The sequence below is a fragment of the Ammospiza caudacuta genome, chromosome 26, assembly GCF_027887145.1.
Source record: "Ammospiza caudacuta isolate bAmmCau1 chromosome 26, bAmmCau1.pri, whole genome shotgun sequence".
Taxonomy (NCBI): domain Eukaryota; kingdom Metazoa; phylum Chordata; class Aves; order Passeriformes; family Passerellidae; genus Ammospiza; species Ammospiza caudacuta.
This window is the reverse complement of record NC_080618.1, coordinates 6,118,263-6,136,230: the sequence shown is the minus strand read 5'-3', so window position 1 is coordinate 6,136,230 and position 17,968 is coordinate 6,118,263. Positions and strand designations below refer to the sequence as shown.

At 40.4% G+C, this 17,968-nt stretch overlaps 1 protein-coding gene across 2 annotated transcripts in view; it reads left to right on the top strand.

The window, feature by feature from the left end:
- The window catches only part of KAT6A (lysine acetyltransferase 6A), a 31,997-nt gene extending 14,527 nt beyond the window's left edge, over window positions 1–17,470 (top strand). The window contains exons 1-13 of one of the 2 annotated variants that reach the window (XM_058820057.1): window positions 78–208; window positions 633–768; window positions 1,536–1,849; window positions 2,992–3,110; window positions 3,969–4,084; window positions 4,951–5,092; window positions 5,514–5,675; window positions 6,465–6,558; window positions 7,891–8,122; window positions 9,229–9,439; window positions 10,092–10,784; window positions 11,438–11,756; window positions 12,373–17,470. In XM_058820057.1, the coding sequence (XP_058676040.1) occupies window positions 635–768; window positions 1,536–1,849; window positions 2,992–3,110; window positions 3,969–4,084; window positions 4,951–5,092; window positions 5,514–5,675; window positions 6,465–6,558; window positions 7,891–8,122; window positions 9,229–9,439; window positions 10,092–10,784; window positions 11,438–11,756; window positions 12,373–14,954 (5,118 nt within the window). In that variant the 5' untranslated portion in view covers window positions 78–208; window positions 633–634 and the 3' untranslated portion in view covers window positions 14,955–17,470. Of the gene's footprint in view, window positions 1–77; window positions 209–632; window positions 769–1,535; window positions 1,850–2,991; window positions 3,111–3,968; window positions 4,085–4,950; window positions 5,093–5,513; window positions 5,676–6,464; window positions 6,559–7,890; window positions 8,123–9,228; window positions 9,440–10,091; window positions 10,785–11,437; window positions 11,757–12,372 lie in introns of those variants that run through there. The other variant, XM_058820056.1, reaches the window with a different exon arrangement.
- The last annotated feature ends 498 nt before the right edge of the window (window positions 17,471–17,968 follow it).

The window sequence follows — 17,968 nt, the reverse complement described above, 5'->3', positions numbered from 1 at the left end:
GTGTGGAATTACCTTTCAGGTATTAGAACTTCACATCCAGGTTTTTTCACTATCTCCTGTTTCCTGCGCATTGCTCTCTGTGAAGGATTTTAAAAATAATTCTTGAGCTTTGAAGGAAAAGAAGTGATCCCTACAGGTTAAGATGATCAGCTTTCATTTGCATGAATAGCCTTGTACAAAAGAAGGAGATGGCTCCTATGTTTTTGAGGTGATATCCATTTGGGCACTAGAATATTCTGGATAAATGAATTTCTCTTTCCAGTCAGATTATCCATGGAAGATTCTTCCTTGGCAGTTAGAAGAAAACTTCTGTATATAAGATAGTTGGGAGAAGTATAATTATAAGCAGATAATGGGATAATTAACCATTTCATTATGGTTTTCTGATGATGTGCTGCCAATTAAGGAGGCTTCCTTTGTGTTTGGAACTCTTTGGGGTCTTGGAAATGTTAACAGGGCTTGAGTTTAGATTGTTGAAGCACATCCATAATTTTTCTTACACATATAAATGATAATCAGTGCCTTTGGTGAAGTTCCTACCCTTAATCTCAGAAGGTCTCTGGGTTGTATTTCTCCCTTTTGTCCTTTAGAGATCACTTTTGCATTCAGTGATGGAGACTTGTGTCTTACAGGTATGTGGATATGTCAAATATGTCGACCACGGAAGAAAGGAAGAAAACTTTTACAGAAGAAGGCAGCACAGATCAAAAGGCGCTATGCTAACCCAATAGGACGTCCCAAAAACAGGTTAAAGAATCAAAACACAACGTAAGTCTCTGCAAGGAAGAGTAAGATGTGAAATTCTGTAGGACAGGGGGTATTTCTAAAGTCTCTATTCTACTTTGTGAGAAGTTTTCTTTCACAATTAAGAGCTGTTCATGACAGATTTTCTGAGAAGGGCTGTGAAAGACTAGAAGTAACCTTAGTGCTTCTTTTCGCCTAGTAATTTACTATTTCTTTTTGAATTATTCCTTATAGTCACAGACAAATTTTGCTATTCGTGTAATCTCTTTTGCTGGATGCCTTCCATTTCAATAGAGTTTTAAAGTTTTAGAGTTTTAAATTACAGCTGCTTGGAGAGCAATGCTGTTTTCAGCTAAGGTGACCATCAGTGGTGTAGGCTCTTAGACAATAGGCACATCCTTTGTGTTTTAACTTTCTGTGGTATTTTTACAACAATTTCCTATCAGTAAAAAATCTATGGCAAATGACAAGCGTAAATGTTTAAATATTGTATAAATTGAAGCCTTCTGTGCAATTTATTTATTCTGGTTACTGATTTTAAAATCTAGTGTGTTAAATTTGGTGAAAATCTATTGTTTATACCCAAATTATTTTGACATAATGTTCAGTGTAAAGAAAAATAGTACAACACCTTCTCCTGAGATGTTTAAATCCTGGTACGCAGACTCTTGATGACTCCCATATTATTAAATACTTCATCTCACATTCTGTGTGGTTGATAAATAAATGGAGAAGATGGTTGGCCACCTTACCATATTTTTTAGTGTATTTTTCCCCTTTTTGTCCTTTAGATCAAAAGGTCCTTTCAGCAAAGTTCGCACCGGTCCCGGTCGGGGTCGGAAGCGTAAAATGGCTCTGTCCAACCAGTCAGCATCATCAGAAGGAGCATTCCTGGAACAGACAGATGTCCTGGACTTCTGCAGAGATGGCAGCAACACCTTGAAGTTTAACAAGAAAACCAAAGGGCTTATAGATGGTCTTACTAAATTCTTCACTCCTTCCCCCGACGGGCGAAAAGCTCGAGGAGAAGTGGTTGATTATTCTCAGCAGTACAGGATCAGGAAAAAGGGTACCAGGAAATCCAGCACTTCAGAGTGGCCCACAGGTAAAGATTTTTCACCCTGCCAATGTAAGTATCCTGTATACCAAGCAAAAGTTCCAAGGCTAGGGTGTTGAACTGAGGCTGGAAAGTTTGAGCTGAAGGTTAACACTGGAATGCATTTACCTTTGGTGCATTGAGGTAAAATATGAGCTGGAAAAAGGAAGTGATCTTAGAGATCTTAGCCTCTTTATATGTGATGGCAAGGTTACAAAATGATTCCAGTGAGGTAGAATCCCATTGGTGAGGAGGCGTTTGCAGACAGCCTAGGAAATGGGCTAAATAATGTCACATTTGAAAGAAATAACTTAGGCAGTGGTTCATAAAAATTAAGAGCAGCAAAGTAGAAGTGTGAAATGGAAAATAGATAACTAAAACCAGTCTGACAGACCCAGGAGTTTCCAATCTATGGATGTGTGCAAATGTTCCTTAATTTTCTCAGCCATAGAGGAGCCTGTTGTGAAGCTTGGCATCTTCTTGCTGAAAACTGTCCTTTCCCTTTGGAATGCAGTTCTGCTTTCCTTGGGTTGTGTTTTGCTTTTCTAGCTTAAGATATTATCTGTGCCTGGACCTTTATTTAATTTCTGTATTCAGATATTTACAGTTTTGTTGGATGGTCCTGAATTGTTCCTAAGCAGGCATTGGGAAATATTCCACAATAAAATTCCATATTTAAGCTTTAGAATAGTTACCTGCATTAACCTGGCTGGTGCTGGAGGAACAGCAATGTGACTTAATGCTTTGGGAGTGAGGTGAAGTGTCTGGAGGGTTTTGTTGGGTTTTTTGTTTAGGTTTGTTTGTTTGTTTTTGTTGAAGGGATATTTCTAAGGTGATGAATGCAGGTGTCCTGTTTTTGGTTTTAAGTAGTTGTGATCCTTGTTTGTGAAAAACAGGCTTAGTGGCAAACCATTTATGCCTTCATTTACTATGAATTTCTCAGTGGTGACATTTGGACCTGCTTAAATGTAGGACAGTACAACTTCCATGGTCCCAATCTAGAACCTTCTTTCTTTGTGGTCCCAAATCTGAATAGAAAATCCCATCAAAAACCCTGGCCCAGTGTGTGAATGCTGCCAGTTTGTCACTGCACTAAAAGCAAATACTTTTTTGTCAACGTGTGTGAAGACAATTTTCTCTTTCATTTCCAGACAATCAGGATGGCTGGGATGGAAAACAAGAAACTGAGGAGCGTTTTTTTGGAGGCCAGGATGTCTTGAATGAAAAGGACATGGAGCTGTTTCGAGATATTCAGGAACAAGCACTGCAGGTAAAATGAAATTTTCACTACTCTTCACATTAGTTGCTGCCCTCCTGCATGAAGTGTTCTCGTTTGTTAGTAGCAGCAGTCCAGGTGATTTATGTTATAATATTCTAATACTTGGATTTCTGTCATTCTGTGAGTGACTGTCTTTTGAGATAAAATCTTCATGAGTTGAGAAAGCATTTGTTTTCTTTGAAAGAAGAGCATTTAGCATCCTTATTTTTAGTTGCTGTGAAATACACAGTTACTATCAGAGGGACAGGGAAAATAAAGGTTGTAAGTAAACAAGTAGTCTAAAATACTATATTTTCTATTTTTTTCTTCTAATAAATATGAGGTTTTTCTTGAATTCTTCAGCATTTGTGATGATAAGGAGATGTTGCATCCTGAGTGTTGGTTTGTAACTGCTCCATTCACAGTAATCCATCTAGTCTCAGAGCTGGGAAACACCAGTGTGTGATATTAAATACTTTCATATTCTAGTTTTTAACCTCAGAAACAATTTATATTTCTGTTCTTCACTATTGAAATAACAAGTAAGAAAATTACAAGACTCAAAAAAGATTGTATTAAACTTCATTTCTATTAATTTCTATTTAAAAGTATGACATGCAACACTGTGAATGGTAATGGAGATACACGGTATGATAATGTTTATTAATTCCTTCTTTTTATGAATCAAATGGTTGCTTGAAGTGTGATTGGTTTTTAGTGTCAGAGAGCAACATCTGCATCTTCCTAATTACCAGTGAGTTCAAGCAGGATGGACTGTCTAGATAAAAATGTTTTAATTTATTTAATCATAAAAGTCTTTCACTTGGAAATTCATGAAAAAAAAACAAGGGTTTTTTTCCCCTTGCATAGAAAGTAGGGGTGACTGGGCCTCCTGATCCACAAGTCCGCTGCCCTTCTGTTATAGAATTTGGCAAATACGAAATCCAGACCTGGTACTCCTCCCCATATCCACAGGAATACTCAAGGTAAGATTCTTCTTTGTTCTTCTTCAGTCTTCATGGCAAAGTTTTGCTCCAGGCATAGAAATCTGGTGGTTCCTACATTTTGGTGTCTGAAATATTTCTCTGCTGTGCTGCACATATAGTTGCTTTGTTGTTCTTTTGCTTAAAAACTTTGCAAATTGTCTAAACTGCAATCTCTGAACTTTATTCAGAAAGAGGAATTACGTATAAGGGCTATAGCTAGAGGAAGAAAATTAAGTGAAACTCTTTATTTTGCTATGAGGTCTGTCATGAGGAATTATTCTAGCTGTACAGACATTCCTGCTGAAGCTACAGTGTATAAATGGAATCAAAGGACAAGAATTTTGGGATACTTGAATTCCACTTGTTCATGTCAGTGTAGTATGTAAAACAGTTTAATTTATTTAATCTTAAAAGTCTTTCACTTGGAAATTCATGAAAGGCAAATGGGTAGGTGGTGATGTGACCCTCACTCAAGGGTATTTACAGACAGCTGGGATGTGTCTGTGACAATGAGAAGAAGAGGAGAATAGGAACAATTTAGAACAATTTATCTCATTCATCCTGGCACCATTAGTGCAAAACTGGGAGGGGTTACTGGTTTTGTTCCTAGGATTTTAATGCATTTCTTCTGGCATAACTTAATAATGTAAATGTAATTATGCAGGGCATTGAAGGCATTATTAAATATGTATTTGTGACAGAATAAATGTCATTACTATGGTAATGTGGTTTTGCCCTCATTAGTACACACACAAGGTGAGTGTATATTGGGTTTGTTTTCATCAAGCTCTTTGTCAGCAGGAGTGAGGAAATTTATACAAAAATCTCTGTTTCAGTCTCTGTTCTTTCTTTGTCTTTGCTTACAGGCTACCGAAGTTGTACCTTTGTGAATTCTGTCTAAAATACATGAAAAGCAGAACCATTCTCCAACAGCATATGAAGAAATGTGGGTGGTTTCATCCTCCAGCCAATGAAATTTACAGAAAAAATAATATATCAGTCTTTGAGGTAAGCTAGAAAATGCAGCTGCTAGGTCTTATCATAAATTAGGGTCCTCAACACCTGATCATTGATGAATTTTTCATAGTTGTAAACATCTTCAGCCTTGAAACACTGAAACTCCTGAGTGTTCAGAAGTGAGGAACAGCAAACAAGCAGCCACTAGGAACTGACCTTGTATATAGATTCTTCATCACAGAATAAGACTCACTTTGTAAAAATCTGGGGGTTTTATTTTACAAAAATTAATTTTAATCTATTGAGTGTAACATGACTTGGTCACAGCCTCTGTTCTGTGGAAGTTTTAATTCCTTTGAGATGCCACCTGTGACAGAGAAGTCTTCTCTCATGTTAGGACATTTCAGATGTACAGGAGTACTTGAGTGAGGCCTGTCCTTAAATAACAGCAAATTTTCCTCCTGTCTCTAAGGTTGATGGCAATGTCAGCACTATCTACTGCCAGAATTTGTGCTTGCTAGCTAAACTCTTCTTGGATCACAAGACTCTCTATTATGATGTGGAGCCATTTCTTTTCTATGTGCTGACACAGAATGATGTTAAGGGCTGTCACCTTGTTGGCTACTTTTCCAAGGTAAGCATTTGGGTACAAATTGTTTGGTGTGATGAGCAGAGCTGCTTTGGATTCTTTAATTGTAATTTAACCTCTTGCATTTTATATAATAAATTATGTAATACAGGTACAGACATCTGTTGCAACCAGGTTTTATTTATTTCAGGGACCACCACTTAGTAAACCCAAATTTCCTGTGATATTAAATAGCAAATACTTGCTAAGGAACTTGTACTGCAGCTTAGTGGCTAAAAAAACTTTTCAAATTACTTCCTGCTCTTGGTGGAGATTGTGTAGTACTGTTTGTGAGATAGAACTGCTTGGTAATTCTGTTTATCTCACCTTTTGTTCTATACATACATTGTTTTCCAAACAAGTTTGGCAACTTTGCAATGATTTGAAGCCTTTTTTTTTTTTTTGAGGGAACAGGGCCAAGATTTCAGATAGAACTTTTCTTAAGGTTTTTATTCTTAATTATTTAAAAATAGTTTTATTTGAAGCTTTTTCTTTAGTATTCAGAACAGCAGATATGAGACTAGATCTTGGTATGTTATACTTGTAACATTTAAAGGATCACTGGAGTATTGCAGTCTTTTGCAATGAATTTTCTGCTTTTCTTATCTGAAATGATGGTAGAGCTTTAATATTGTCTCTTCAAAGCCTTTCCTTGGCTTTATCATTCCTAAGAAGCTTTGATTGTGACTTCCTATCTCACTTTTTGATATAGAACTACTTAGGCACTCTTACAGAGGAACTTAAACTGTTTCTTACTGATCTCTTATTTAAATATGATGCTTTTTGTTCCAACAGGAAAAACACTGCCAACAGAAGTACAATGTTTCCTGCATCATGATTCTTCCACAATACCAGCGTAAGGGCTATGGCAGGTTCCTAATTGACTTCAGTAAGGAACTTTTTCTTTACTTTTTTCAGTCTGTCTTTTCATATTTTAAAGGACTTAACAGTAGAAGCAGATATTTTTCAAGATAAAACACATCTCAGGACCAAGGCTTCTAAAGCTCACAAAATGATCTGAACTTCACCATTTTCTCTTTTTGTTGGAACTTCAGCTCTAAAGACAAATTGATCATTTTTCCCTTAATTCCAGTGATTTCTGTGTAAGCAGCTAAAGGTAGAAACTAAAAGCATGTGGCAGTATAGTGAATTTTATAGCAGAAGCTTTTCTTGTGCATGTAGTTCCTTCTACAGAAAGCCAGCTGTAAGGCTGCATGGTCTGTGGAAATCTTCAGCAGCTTGATTAGGTGAATAAATGTCTTAAGCAAAACTGTCTTCCATTTTAATTTTCATTTTGAGAGCAATAAAGCCAGACATGCTTAAGCTCTGAATAATAATTCTGAGATTTGTGTGTGTACCTCTGTAATTTCATGGGAAGCTTCCCCTGTAACTATACATTGTTTATTATGCCTAGGACAATTTAATACAGCCCTCACTGTGGGCATTAAAATTCTGGAGTTCAGAGGAAAACTCTACTGTAGAATTATATCAGAATAATGTCTTTTGTAGATAAGTTTTTGTTCTGCTGAAATTACTGGTGAAGGAAAAAAACTTAAGGATGTATCTTGAGAAATGAACAAATGCAGGTTATGGTAGAACAGCAGTGAGAAGACACTTTTCATTTGTCATCTTTCTGGATAGAATGTAAACCTTGGCCTTTATTGAACCTGTGCAATGTATCACAGTCTTAAATTAATGAAATCTCTCCAAATAGAGCTTGGTACTCTCCAGCATGGCCCTGAAGTTTGACAGTAGAGAATTTTCAAGAAAATTATCAATCATATTAGTTTTAAGAGTGTGTTTTTCCTCTGTCATTTCCAAAATTGCTGTTGGAAATTACAATTGTGCTTCAGGCTTGGTGTAATTTCTAGGTAGACACCTGCTGCCATCTCGTGGCATTACCTATAGTCAGAGTTCAGAAATGTCTTAATTCCATCACTGAATAACAGGAGTTTAAACAAGAAAATAAAAAATTGGCCCAACAACTCGAAATATCCTTCAGATATTAATAATAAAATTAATTCAAATAAAAGAGTGAATCTTTTATTTCTGTGTGGCATGTCATTTATACTTTATGCTTTTGGAGGCAGAGCTGACAAAATTTTAAATGTGAAGATGTCATCTACATCTTGTAGGAAACACTAAGGTATTTTATGAGGACTTTGTAGAAGTAAGGGTGGAAACAGAAGCTAATATTTTGAATTTTTTCTGTGTCTTTTAGGCTATTTGCTGTCAAAGCGTGAGGGTCAGGCAGGATCACCAGAGAAGCCCCTGTCAGACCTGGGGCGCCTGTCATACATGGCTTATTGGAAAAGTGTCATACTGGAGTGCCTTTATCATCAACGTGACAAGCAATTGAGCATCAAGAAGTTGAGTAAGCTGACTGGAATCTGCCCCCAAGACATCACTTCCACCCTGCATCACCTGCGAATGCTCGACTTCCGCAGTGATCAGTGAGTACAGGAGTCCCATTGGAACCCCAATTACCTCCAGGTGTATTTCATTGGAATTTAATGGTGTTTGAAGACAAGTCACATCTAATAAACTTGGTTTTACTGAAGATTTCAGTGTCCAGATGTTGTGGTAGTCATGTGCAGTGCAAGAATCATTCAGTGGCAAAGCTGGTTCAGATGTCCAGCTGTGCAGCACTGCAGATGGGGAATTTTGAGTGATTTGCTGCTGTGAGGGAGAGCAAGTTGGTTTCTTGGTCATGTTTTCTTGTATCCCTCAGCCAAATCGGTTTAATACATTCACAAATAGGGGAAAAAACAGCAACTTCCCTTCTCTAGAGGCAGATCTGCTCCTTAATTTCAGACAGTTGGTTTCCTCCTTTTCCCTATGTCTCAAAAATGCCATAAACTGTGTGGATTGACATGGAATGCTTGAGGAGTGGAACAGATCACTGGGAGAGATGAAGTGTGTTGGTATAGAACAGAGCTAGCCTGCTTGCACAGCTGACAAATCAGGTGAAATACTGGGAATTAGTCTTGTTCCAGACCATAGCAGTTTGGCGAGTTCTATTGTGTTGAAACTTATTTGGAAAACTTGAGAATAGTTCTATGTTCTCATCTCCCAGTATACCTTTAACCCATGATATTTCTCTCTGACCCTTAAAATGCACTATGGTAGAGTGACTGCAATTGTTCTTGAGCAGTTCTTTTATTTCTCTTCAGTAGCTTTCACCTTATATTTCTCATTCCCCAAATCATATACCCTTGTCCTTAATAAAAATGATACTCTGCAGCTGAATGTTAGCCATGGAAGAATAATGGCTTCACTATTAACAAGAAGTGGAAATAATTTTAACATTCCCTCAGTTGTGAGATACTTTCTCTGGTAGTTAGAAATGATTTTAACATTCCCTTAGTTGTGAAATACTTTCTCTGGTAGGTAGATGGTACTGGTACTCCAAATTTTACCATTTTAATGAGTTTCTGTTCTCTCTGAAGTTACTTGCAGTGATTCAGAGAAATATATTTTCTGTAATACATCTGTTTCACATGGCAAAATGTACAGTTTGTCACCTGTTATTGATCAGAGTGTTGTTCTTGCTGTTCAGATTTGTGATCATTCGTCGTGAGAAGCTCATCCAGGAGCACATGGCAAAGCTCAGAACCAACGTGCGACCCATCGATGTGGATGCAGAGTGTCTGCGTTGGACACCGGTCATCGTTTCCAACTCGGTTGTCTCTGAAGATGAAGAAGAGGAAACAGAGGATGGGGAAAATGAAGAGCAGCAAAAGCAGAAAGAAAAGGATCCAGAGACCAGTGTAAGAGTGAATCTCTTATTTCTGTGTGGCATGTGGTTTATACTTAATGCTTTTGGAGGCAGAGCTGACAAGATTTCAAATGTGAAGCCTGTGCCTTTGTCATAATCATAAAAAGCAGTGCAGTCATTGTCAGTTTATGTATCTTTATGGTTTCAGATTAGAAAATAAAACTCAAGAAAGCATCAAGGCATAGTCTAGAGAGCAATCCTTGAAGGGGTGGCACTCTTGCATCAGGTGGTGAGCACTGAGTAGAATACTAAGAGGCAAATTATCTGCTGTTACTGTATTTACATTAAACTAATGGTGCATTTTAATGAAAAAGTAGCTTCAAGTTTTTTCTCACTTTTTTCTTGAAAATTGCATAAATATTGTGTTTGAATGTAGCAAGGTGAAGTCAGCATTCTGACACACCACTGAAGTGACTTGTTGGGAAGCTAAGTGAGGTAAATTATCACCTCTGAGGAAAGGAGTAGCAATTAGCACTACATGAATCTCTTAAAGGTCAAATCTTTTTTTAATCCTGGATTTCTAAAAGTCACTTTTGTTAAACTTTTCTGCCTTTTTTCTCAAACACTTTTATGGAATCAAATTCATGATAGACATTTATGCTGAAATCAGAAGGGTGAAATCTATTTGTTTTTATTTCAATCAGATGGTAAAATCCGTGTCATGGGAGAAGAAAGAGCAAGAGCCTTACTCACCACCAGAGAGTGAAAAAAAGCCAGACATCGTTGCTCCAGCCAATTCTACACGACCAAACAAGCACATTTTTTCCCTGGATAGTCTTCCTGCAAACAGTCAGCCATCACGAAGAGGTCGATGGAACCGCAAGAGCAAAAAAGTTCACGAGCCCTTTTGTGAGAAGGAGCCAGCGTTGCCCATGGAGGAAAAAACAGCAGCTCCCAGTGGAAGGTGCAGTGAGTGTGAGGAAAAGTCAACAGCCTCACGAGGCAGGTGCAGTGACTGTGAGGAGAAGTCAGTGGCCTTGCAAGGAAGGTGTGGGGAATGTGAGGAGAAATCTCCAGCCTCCAGAGGCCGCTACGCTGAGGATGATGAAAAATCTGCAGCTTCCCAGGGACAGTATGGCAAAGGTGAAAAATCTGCAGTTCCCCATCGGCAGCACAGTGAAACTGTGGAGAGGTGGAGGGGCCAGTTGAAAAAGAACACGGAGCCACTGAAATGTAGATTCCCAGAGGACTGCGACAGATTACCCCGGCGCTACAGTGACGGTGACAGGGGACTCCTGAGGTGTTTCAGTGAGAGCAGTGAAGAGGAAGATGATGAGCCTGTGAGTCCTAGATCAAGCTCTCCACCTGTTCTCACCAAGCCAACATTGAAACGAAAGGTTTGTGCCTTATTTCTTGTTCTTTGAGGCTGTTATCCTGTCAGTTTTGTCTGTCTGGTTCAGTTCACAAGGTCTGTATTGAGTGTACAGGGAGCACACAATGTTCAGTGTTCCAGGGTACTTCCTGCTGGCTCTTTCTACTCTTGGTTTTTGGTGAATCAGAGGTAGGAGTTTGAGGGGTTTTTGAGTCCAGCCTCAATCTTGTGCTTTAGATTTTTTTTTCTAACTTAGTTATTGACATTTTTCTCAGTCATGCAGAATAGAAACAGATACAGTTTTGAAAGAAACTTGCAAAACACAAATGCTCTCTAAACAACTGAAGTCAGAGTGTAAAGTCTTTGAAATTACTTACCGTGGAAATGTGAATTCTATCAGTGTGTCTAAACAAATCCTTTCTTCACTAAAATGTTCTCTCCTCTCTTTTGCACCTATTCACATCTGTTTTGTACTGTGTTTAAAGTTCCAGCTGTTACAGATGGGTTCTTAGCTTCAGCTGCTTAAATTCTAACTAGTGGCAGGTGCCAGACAATATTTCTAGTGAATTCTGGATTCTAGAAGGGAGCTCTCTGCTGTTCATGTTCTGTATTTATCTGGTGTTTCATTTCCACTGCACATGGTAAAATATCTTCTCTTTTCCCACCTTGCACTTTCAGAAACCAATTCTCCATCGGAAGAGGCGGGTCCGCAAGCGCAAGCACCACAACAGCAGCGTTGTCACTGAAACAATCTCAGAAACCACAGAAGTGCTGGATGAACCATTTGAGGACTCAGACTCTGAACGACCAATGCCTCAATTAGAGCCTACCTTTGAGATTGAGGAGGAGGAAGAGGAGGAGGAGGAGGATGAAGAAGAGGAGAGTGAACTTTCATCCAGTGGATACTTTCAGCACTTAGCCCAACCAGACACACTCAGGCACAGACCCTCCTCTAAGAGGAAGTCCAGAGATGAAGAGGAGTCTGATGACAATAGTGGTATGTATGGTGGTGCACTAATGAAAGTTTGGTAGTTTGTGTTGGATGATAACAGTTCATGACAAAAGCAGCTGCTTTCTTTGGCTTGTAACTTCCAGCTGAAATGTAGGTTGGGCATAAATTAGCAATCCAACTAACCTCAGACATTCCCTAGTTTTATGAAAACATTTAACTTTCTTATTGGCAATGACCTGATCCCAGGCTATCCTTTTGATTCAGCTTTCCTAATGGAATTATTATCTGTGATTGTGGAAAAACTGTGCAGCAGAGTCACTTACAGAAATAAAATGGAAATGACCTGGCAAGCCCCCAGTTTTCCATAACAAAGGGAAATATTAAATTGCCTCTTCTGACATCCTCTTCTTCATCACATTGCATGTTCACCCTCTCAGCTTCTCATATCTCTCCAAAGTTCTCTGAACCTTCAGTTCATCAAATAAAATAATTTGGTTGTGACTGCTTGCTTAGAATCCACTAACAATTCAGAAGTCACATCTGTCATTCCAATAAATTTCTAAGCTGATATTGAAGTTGATAAACATGTTGGGAAGGCTTCCATGAATGCTTAGGTCAAACAAAAAATGTTTGAACAGTTTCTTTCAATTTGTATTTTCAGGTAACCCACCCTTGAAACCATTATCTATGCTGAGGAATAGTGAAGCAAAAGATTCTTCACTTGAGCCAGATACTTCCACACCTGTGAAAAAGAAGAAGGGATGGCCAAAAGGGAAAAGCCGAAAACCAGTCCACTGGAAGAAAAGGCCTGGTAGAAAACCAGGATTTAAAATGAACCGGGAAGAGGTGCCACTGTCAGCTCAGGATGAAATAGTTGATGAAGTGGCAGCCAATTCAAAACCAGGGCGTAAAGCCAAAATTTCAGATAAGGAAGAATGTGTTGAGCAGAAGGACCTGCCTCTGACCGAGGAAAGGAAAGAGGAAGATGTGAATATGGAAGCAGAAGAGGTAGGAGAGGGAGAAGAGGAAGACATAGCCAGCAGTGAAGTAAGAGCAGTTTCTCCTGTGGACAGCAACAGCAGTCCAGTGCCAGAAGTCAAAGAACCTGAGATAGAAGAGGAAGTAGAGGAGAAGCCACGGATTTTAGAAGAGCAGAGGCAATCAGAAGAAGAGCAGCAAGAATTAGATGAACCTGAACATGACCATGAGGAAGAAGAGGAAGTTGCAGTAGTGACAAATCAAAACGAAGATCACGACGCTGATGATGAAGATGATGGTCATCCAGAGTCTTTGAAGAAAAAAGAATTGGAGGAACAGCCTGTTAAAGAAGGGGTGAAGGAGGAGCCTCAGGTGCAAGAATGTTTTTTAGAAACAAGCATCCCAAGCAGTAGAGAAGATGCAAAAGAAAAAGATGAAGCAGAGGCAGATTCTGAGGAAGAGCAGGCTTCCAACGAGACATCAGTGGGCTCAGAGCACGTCCCTGGGTCTGAAGATGATCACGAAGAAGAGCAAAGTAATAAAGAGGGGTTAATTGAATTAAAGGAAGAGGAGGAGATTCCTCATAGTGAACTAGATCTTGAAACTGTTCAAGCAGTCCAGTCCTTGACACAGGAGGAAAGCAATGAGCACGATGTAGCCTACCAGGACTGTGAAGAAACTCTTGCAGCTTGTCAGACTTTGCAGAGCTATACCCAGACTGAGGAGGATCCTCAGATATCAATGGTTGAAGATTGCCAGGCCTCAGAACACAACAGTCCAATATCCTCTGTTCAGTCCCACCCCAGCCAGTCCGTGCGTTCTGTCAGCAGCCCAAACGTGCCTGCTCTGGAGAGCAGCTACACCCAGATCAGCCCTGAGCAAGGATCCCTGTCCGCACCCTCTATGCAGAACATGGAGACCAGCCCCATGATGGATGTGCCTTCAGTATCGGACCACTCCCAGCAGGTGGTGGATAGTGGCTTCAGTGACCTTGGCAGCATTGAGAGCACTACAGAGAATTATGAAAACCCCAGCAGCTATGACTCCACGATGGGAGGCAGCATTTGTGGAAATAACTCTTCCCAGAGCAGCTGTTCGTACGGAGGACTGTCTTCTTCCAGCAGCCTCACTCAGAACAGTTGTGTTGTCACTCAGCAAATGGCAAACATTGGCAGCAGTTGCAGCATGATGCAGCAAAACAGTGTCCAGCCTGCAGCTAACTGTAATATCAAGTCACCTCAGAGCTGTGTAGTAGAAAGGCCCCCGAGTAACCAGCAACCAACAACACAGCCACAGCAGCAGCAGCCTCAGTCCCAGCAGCCACAGCCCCCACCTCCACCCCAGCAGCAACCTCCATTATCTCAGTGTAGCATGAACAACAGCTTCACCCCAGCACCTATGATCATGGAAATACCCGAGTCAGGCAGCACTGGTAACATAAGCATCTACGAGAGGATTCCAGGGGATTTTGGTGCCGGGAGCTATTCACAACCATCAGCCACGTTCAGTTTAGCCAAGTTGCAGCAGCTGACAAACACCATAATGGACCCTCATGCCATGCCTTATAGCCATTCTCCTGCTGTGACTTCCTATGCAACCAGCGTTTCTCTCTCCAACACAGGGCTGGCTCAGCTGGCTCCTTCTCACCCCCTGGCCGGCACCCCACAAGCACAAGCCACCATGACGCCCCCACCCAACCTGGCCTCCACCACCATGAACCTCACGTCCCCTCTGCTCCAGTGCAACATGTCGGCCACCAACATCGGCATCCCGCACACGCAGAGGCTGCAGGGGCAGATGCCCGTCAAGGGGCACATCTCCATCCGCTCCAAATCGGCGCCCCTGCCCTCTGCCAGCGCCCACCAGCAGCAGCTGTACGGCCGCAGCCCCCCGGCCGTGGCCATGCAGGCCGGGCCCCGGACCTTGGCCGTGCAGCGCGGCATGAACATGGGCGTCAACCTGATGCCCGCGGCGCCCTACAACGTCAACTCCATGAACATGAACCTGAACGCCATGAACAGCTACAGGATGACGCAGCCCATGATGAACAGCAGCTACCACAGCAATCCTGCCTACATGAACCAGACAGCACAGTATCCTATGCAGATGCAGATGGGAATGATGGGGAGCCAGGCCTATACCCAGCAGCCTATGCAGCCAAACCCTCACGGGAACATGATGTACACTGGTCCCTCCCATCACAGCTACATGAACGCTGCTGGGGTGCCCAAGCAGTCTCTTAATGGACCATACATGAGAAGATGAGCAAGATCGACTTGCATCCTAAAAACTGAAATAAATATAAATAAAGGAACCTTTTATACTGACGAACCAGAGAAAATGGACCTTTTTCCAGTTAAAATATTGCTGTAGATTTAGAGGGATTTTCTTTGGTTTATTTTATTTTTTAGGAAGCCTGGTCTTTATTTTTTTGATTTTTTTTTTGTTTGTTTGTTTGTTTTTTCTTTTCTTCACAATCGTCAAACATTTTACAGCTAAAATCACTTACAGATGTTTTTTAGAGGGGAAACATGCACAAAAATCTTCTCATAATTTAAAAAGAGCCTTACTTTGCTGACAAAGTGGACAGACTATGTGTAACGTGAAATCATCTTCCTAAATTTTTTTTCCAATATTTGTCCTTTTCCCTCCCCTGTGCCCTCTGTATGCAGTTTCTAGTGCTGCAGCCATGTAAAATGTTTGACATCTCAAAGAATAACAACCCTTCCCTCTAAACCCCACCTAACATTTCCTACTTCTAGCAGGAGGCACTTATTGGGAGATTTGGAAGGGGACACAGAGGATAAAGGAAAATCTTTTATTTCTGCAAGTCAGGAAAAAGCTTTAATTTTCCTTGACTCCCTCACCCTCAGTAAAATTCGGAGTTAAGTGTAAACAATAAACCATTCACATCGGTGTTTTTTGTAGATGAGTTAATTGAAATTGTATGTTTTATGCTGAAAATATAATGTAACTTTAAAATGATCCCGTTCACCACCCGGACGTGCACGTGAACACACACATGTGCATGCGTGCACACACGTTCTGTCACTGAACTGCTGGAAGCACCTCAAGAGAGAGCTTGTTCTGCCTCCCTTGTGCGGTGGTGAGGAGGACAGGGTGGGCAATAATGGTCTGTTAGGACAAGGAAATGGTTGCAGGCTCCGCTGGTGAGCAGCCACAGCTCTGAGATCCCAGGCACGCTTGGAAATGCTGAGGGTTTTTTGGTTCTGAGCCTTTTTTGGGTCAGGCTGAGCTCAGAAACAGCTGTTTCCAGGTAAATCTCTTGGCTTGGGGAGTGCTGGAGGAAGAAGTGTGCGTTTGGTGACTGTTGTCACATCAGCCTGTGCTGTCCTTGTCGCTCTCCATTGCTGGGCTGGGCTGGGACGTTGCTCAAGGTGCCGCTTTCTGGGGGAGGGGGGTCAGTGATGTTTTCTCCTGATTCTCTTGCTGTGTTTGATACCCATTGTGTAGAAATAGAGCCACACGTTTGATCCAGTGTGGGGAAAAGGGAATCGGCCTCTTTTTTCAGCAGTGAAACCGTCCCAACACCGTAGCAGGGTCTAAGGCGGCAGGATTTTGCTCTTTATTGCTGCAAAATCCACTTTACGTTAATTTTGGCTACACTGCTGGCATGTCACCCAATACAAAAAGGGACAACCCTTTAATGTAAAGTTCTTTTTTTTTATTGTATGTGAAGTAGAAATGCAGACACATTAATAAGACTAATTCCTTTTGTTTTTTTTTTTTTTTTTTAAACCAAAAGAATCTAAAAAAAAGTTGGGGTTTCTTCAGATGCACTAAAATGGACTTTTCCTCCAGTAACTGCTAACCACGAAAGGCAGAATTCAAAGGACTTCCACTTTTTATGATTTCTGTTTAGTTCTGAGCATGTACAAGGCTGTGTAGGACCCCATTTCTCTGTATATACTATTCCAGTTCCAAATAACCCGTGTAGAAAGCGCACTGTGCTGCCCTCTCTTCTTAGATCTTCAGCTGTGTCGCTGCTTCCTGGGGGTGGGGTGGGTCTGAGACAGGAGGAGAAGCTGTTGAAACGAGGGCCATGAATTTAGTTTGTTTGCCTTTCTGTTTGGTTTGGTTTTGTATGGGTTTTTTTTTATCAATTGGGCAGCTCCCTTTTCCACAAACCTTTGTGACTGTAGAACTATTGTAGAGAAAAAAAAAAAAAAAGTTCTTTTCTATATATAAAAAGAAATTATCCAACGCAGTAATATTGGTACCTACCATTTTTTCACTTCTGTTTAAAAAAAAAAAAGTATTTTTAGCAAGATAACTTGGGTAATCTTCTAAAAGAAATTAAAAAAAAACTCACTGTTAGTGACTTCGATGCCTTTTAAAAATAAGAGCTTTTTCATTTCATTCCATCTTTAAAATTTTTTATCTTTGTTGTAGAATATTAAAAACTATTTTAAGAAAGATAAAATTCTCTTTAAAGAGATCTCTAGAGTGTGTGAATAGGAGCTCCAGATGCCTCTAAAAGCCGCATGTACAAATGACGCTGAGTCTATTCCTGTCTGTTTATATTTGCTTTTCCTGTTTTGTAACCTCTTTGTACTTTGTTCATGGTGACTTGTAAGCTAAGGGGAAGGGGGTGCCTAGATGCCTTTGTAATTCTCCATGTCATACGCTCCTGGCTGGATGGTCTCCCTTCCTCTCCTTGTATGTAATATCACTTTTTTTTCCCCTTTCTAGCAAGTACTTTCAAAAGAACTCTGTACATTTTAACATAAAAAAAATAAATTATGTTGAGCCATTTTGGATGTCAGTTGTGCGTGTAAATTTTTGTTCTTCCCATTTGAGCGGTGAATGCTCTCCCTTGGTCCTGGGACAATGATTTCCCTGTGGGCTTTTCACTTTTCACTCTTCCCTTTTCACTGAAAGAGAATTCATTTATGACATCTCTTGATCATGTGTGACCGTGTTCACGGGGGTCTTGTGTTGAGGGAAGAGATGTAGATCTGGCTCCATGTTTCAGAAGGCTGATTTATTATTTTATTATATATATTACATTGAAACTATACTAAAAGAATAGAAGAAAGGATTTCATCAGAAGGCCGGCTAAGAATAGAATAGCAAAGAATGATAACAAAGGTTTGTGGCTTGGACTCTCTGTCTGAGCCAGCTGACTGTGATTGGCCATTAATTAGAAACAACCACATGAGACCAATCCCAGATGCACCTGTTGCATTCCACAGCAGCAGATAATCAATGTTTTCATTTTGTTCCTGAGGCCTCTCAGGAGGAAAAAATCCTAAGGA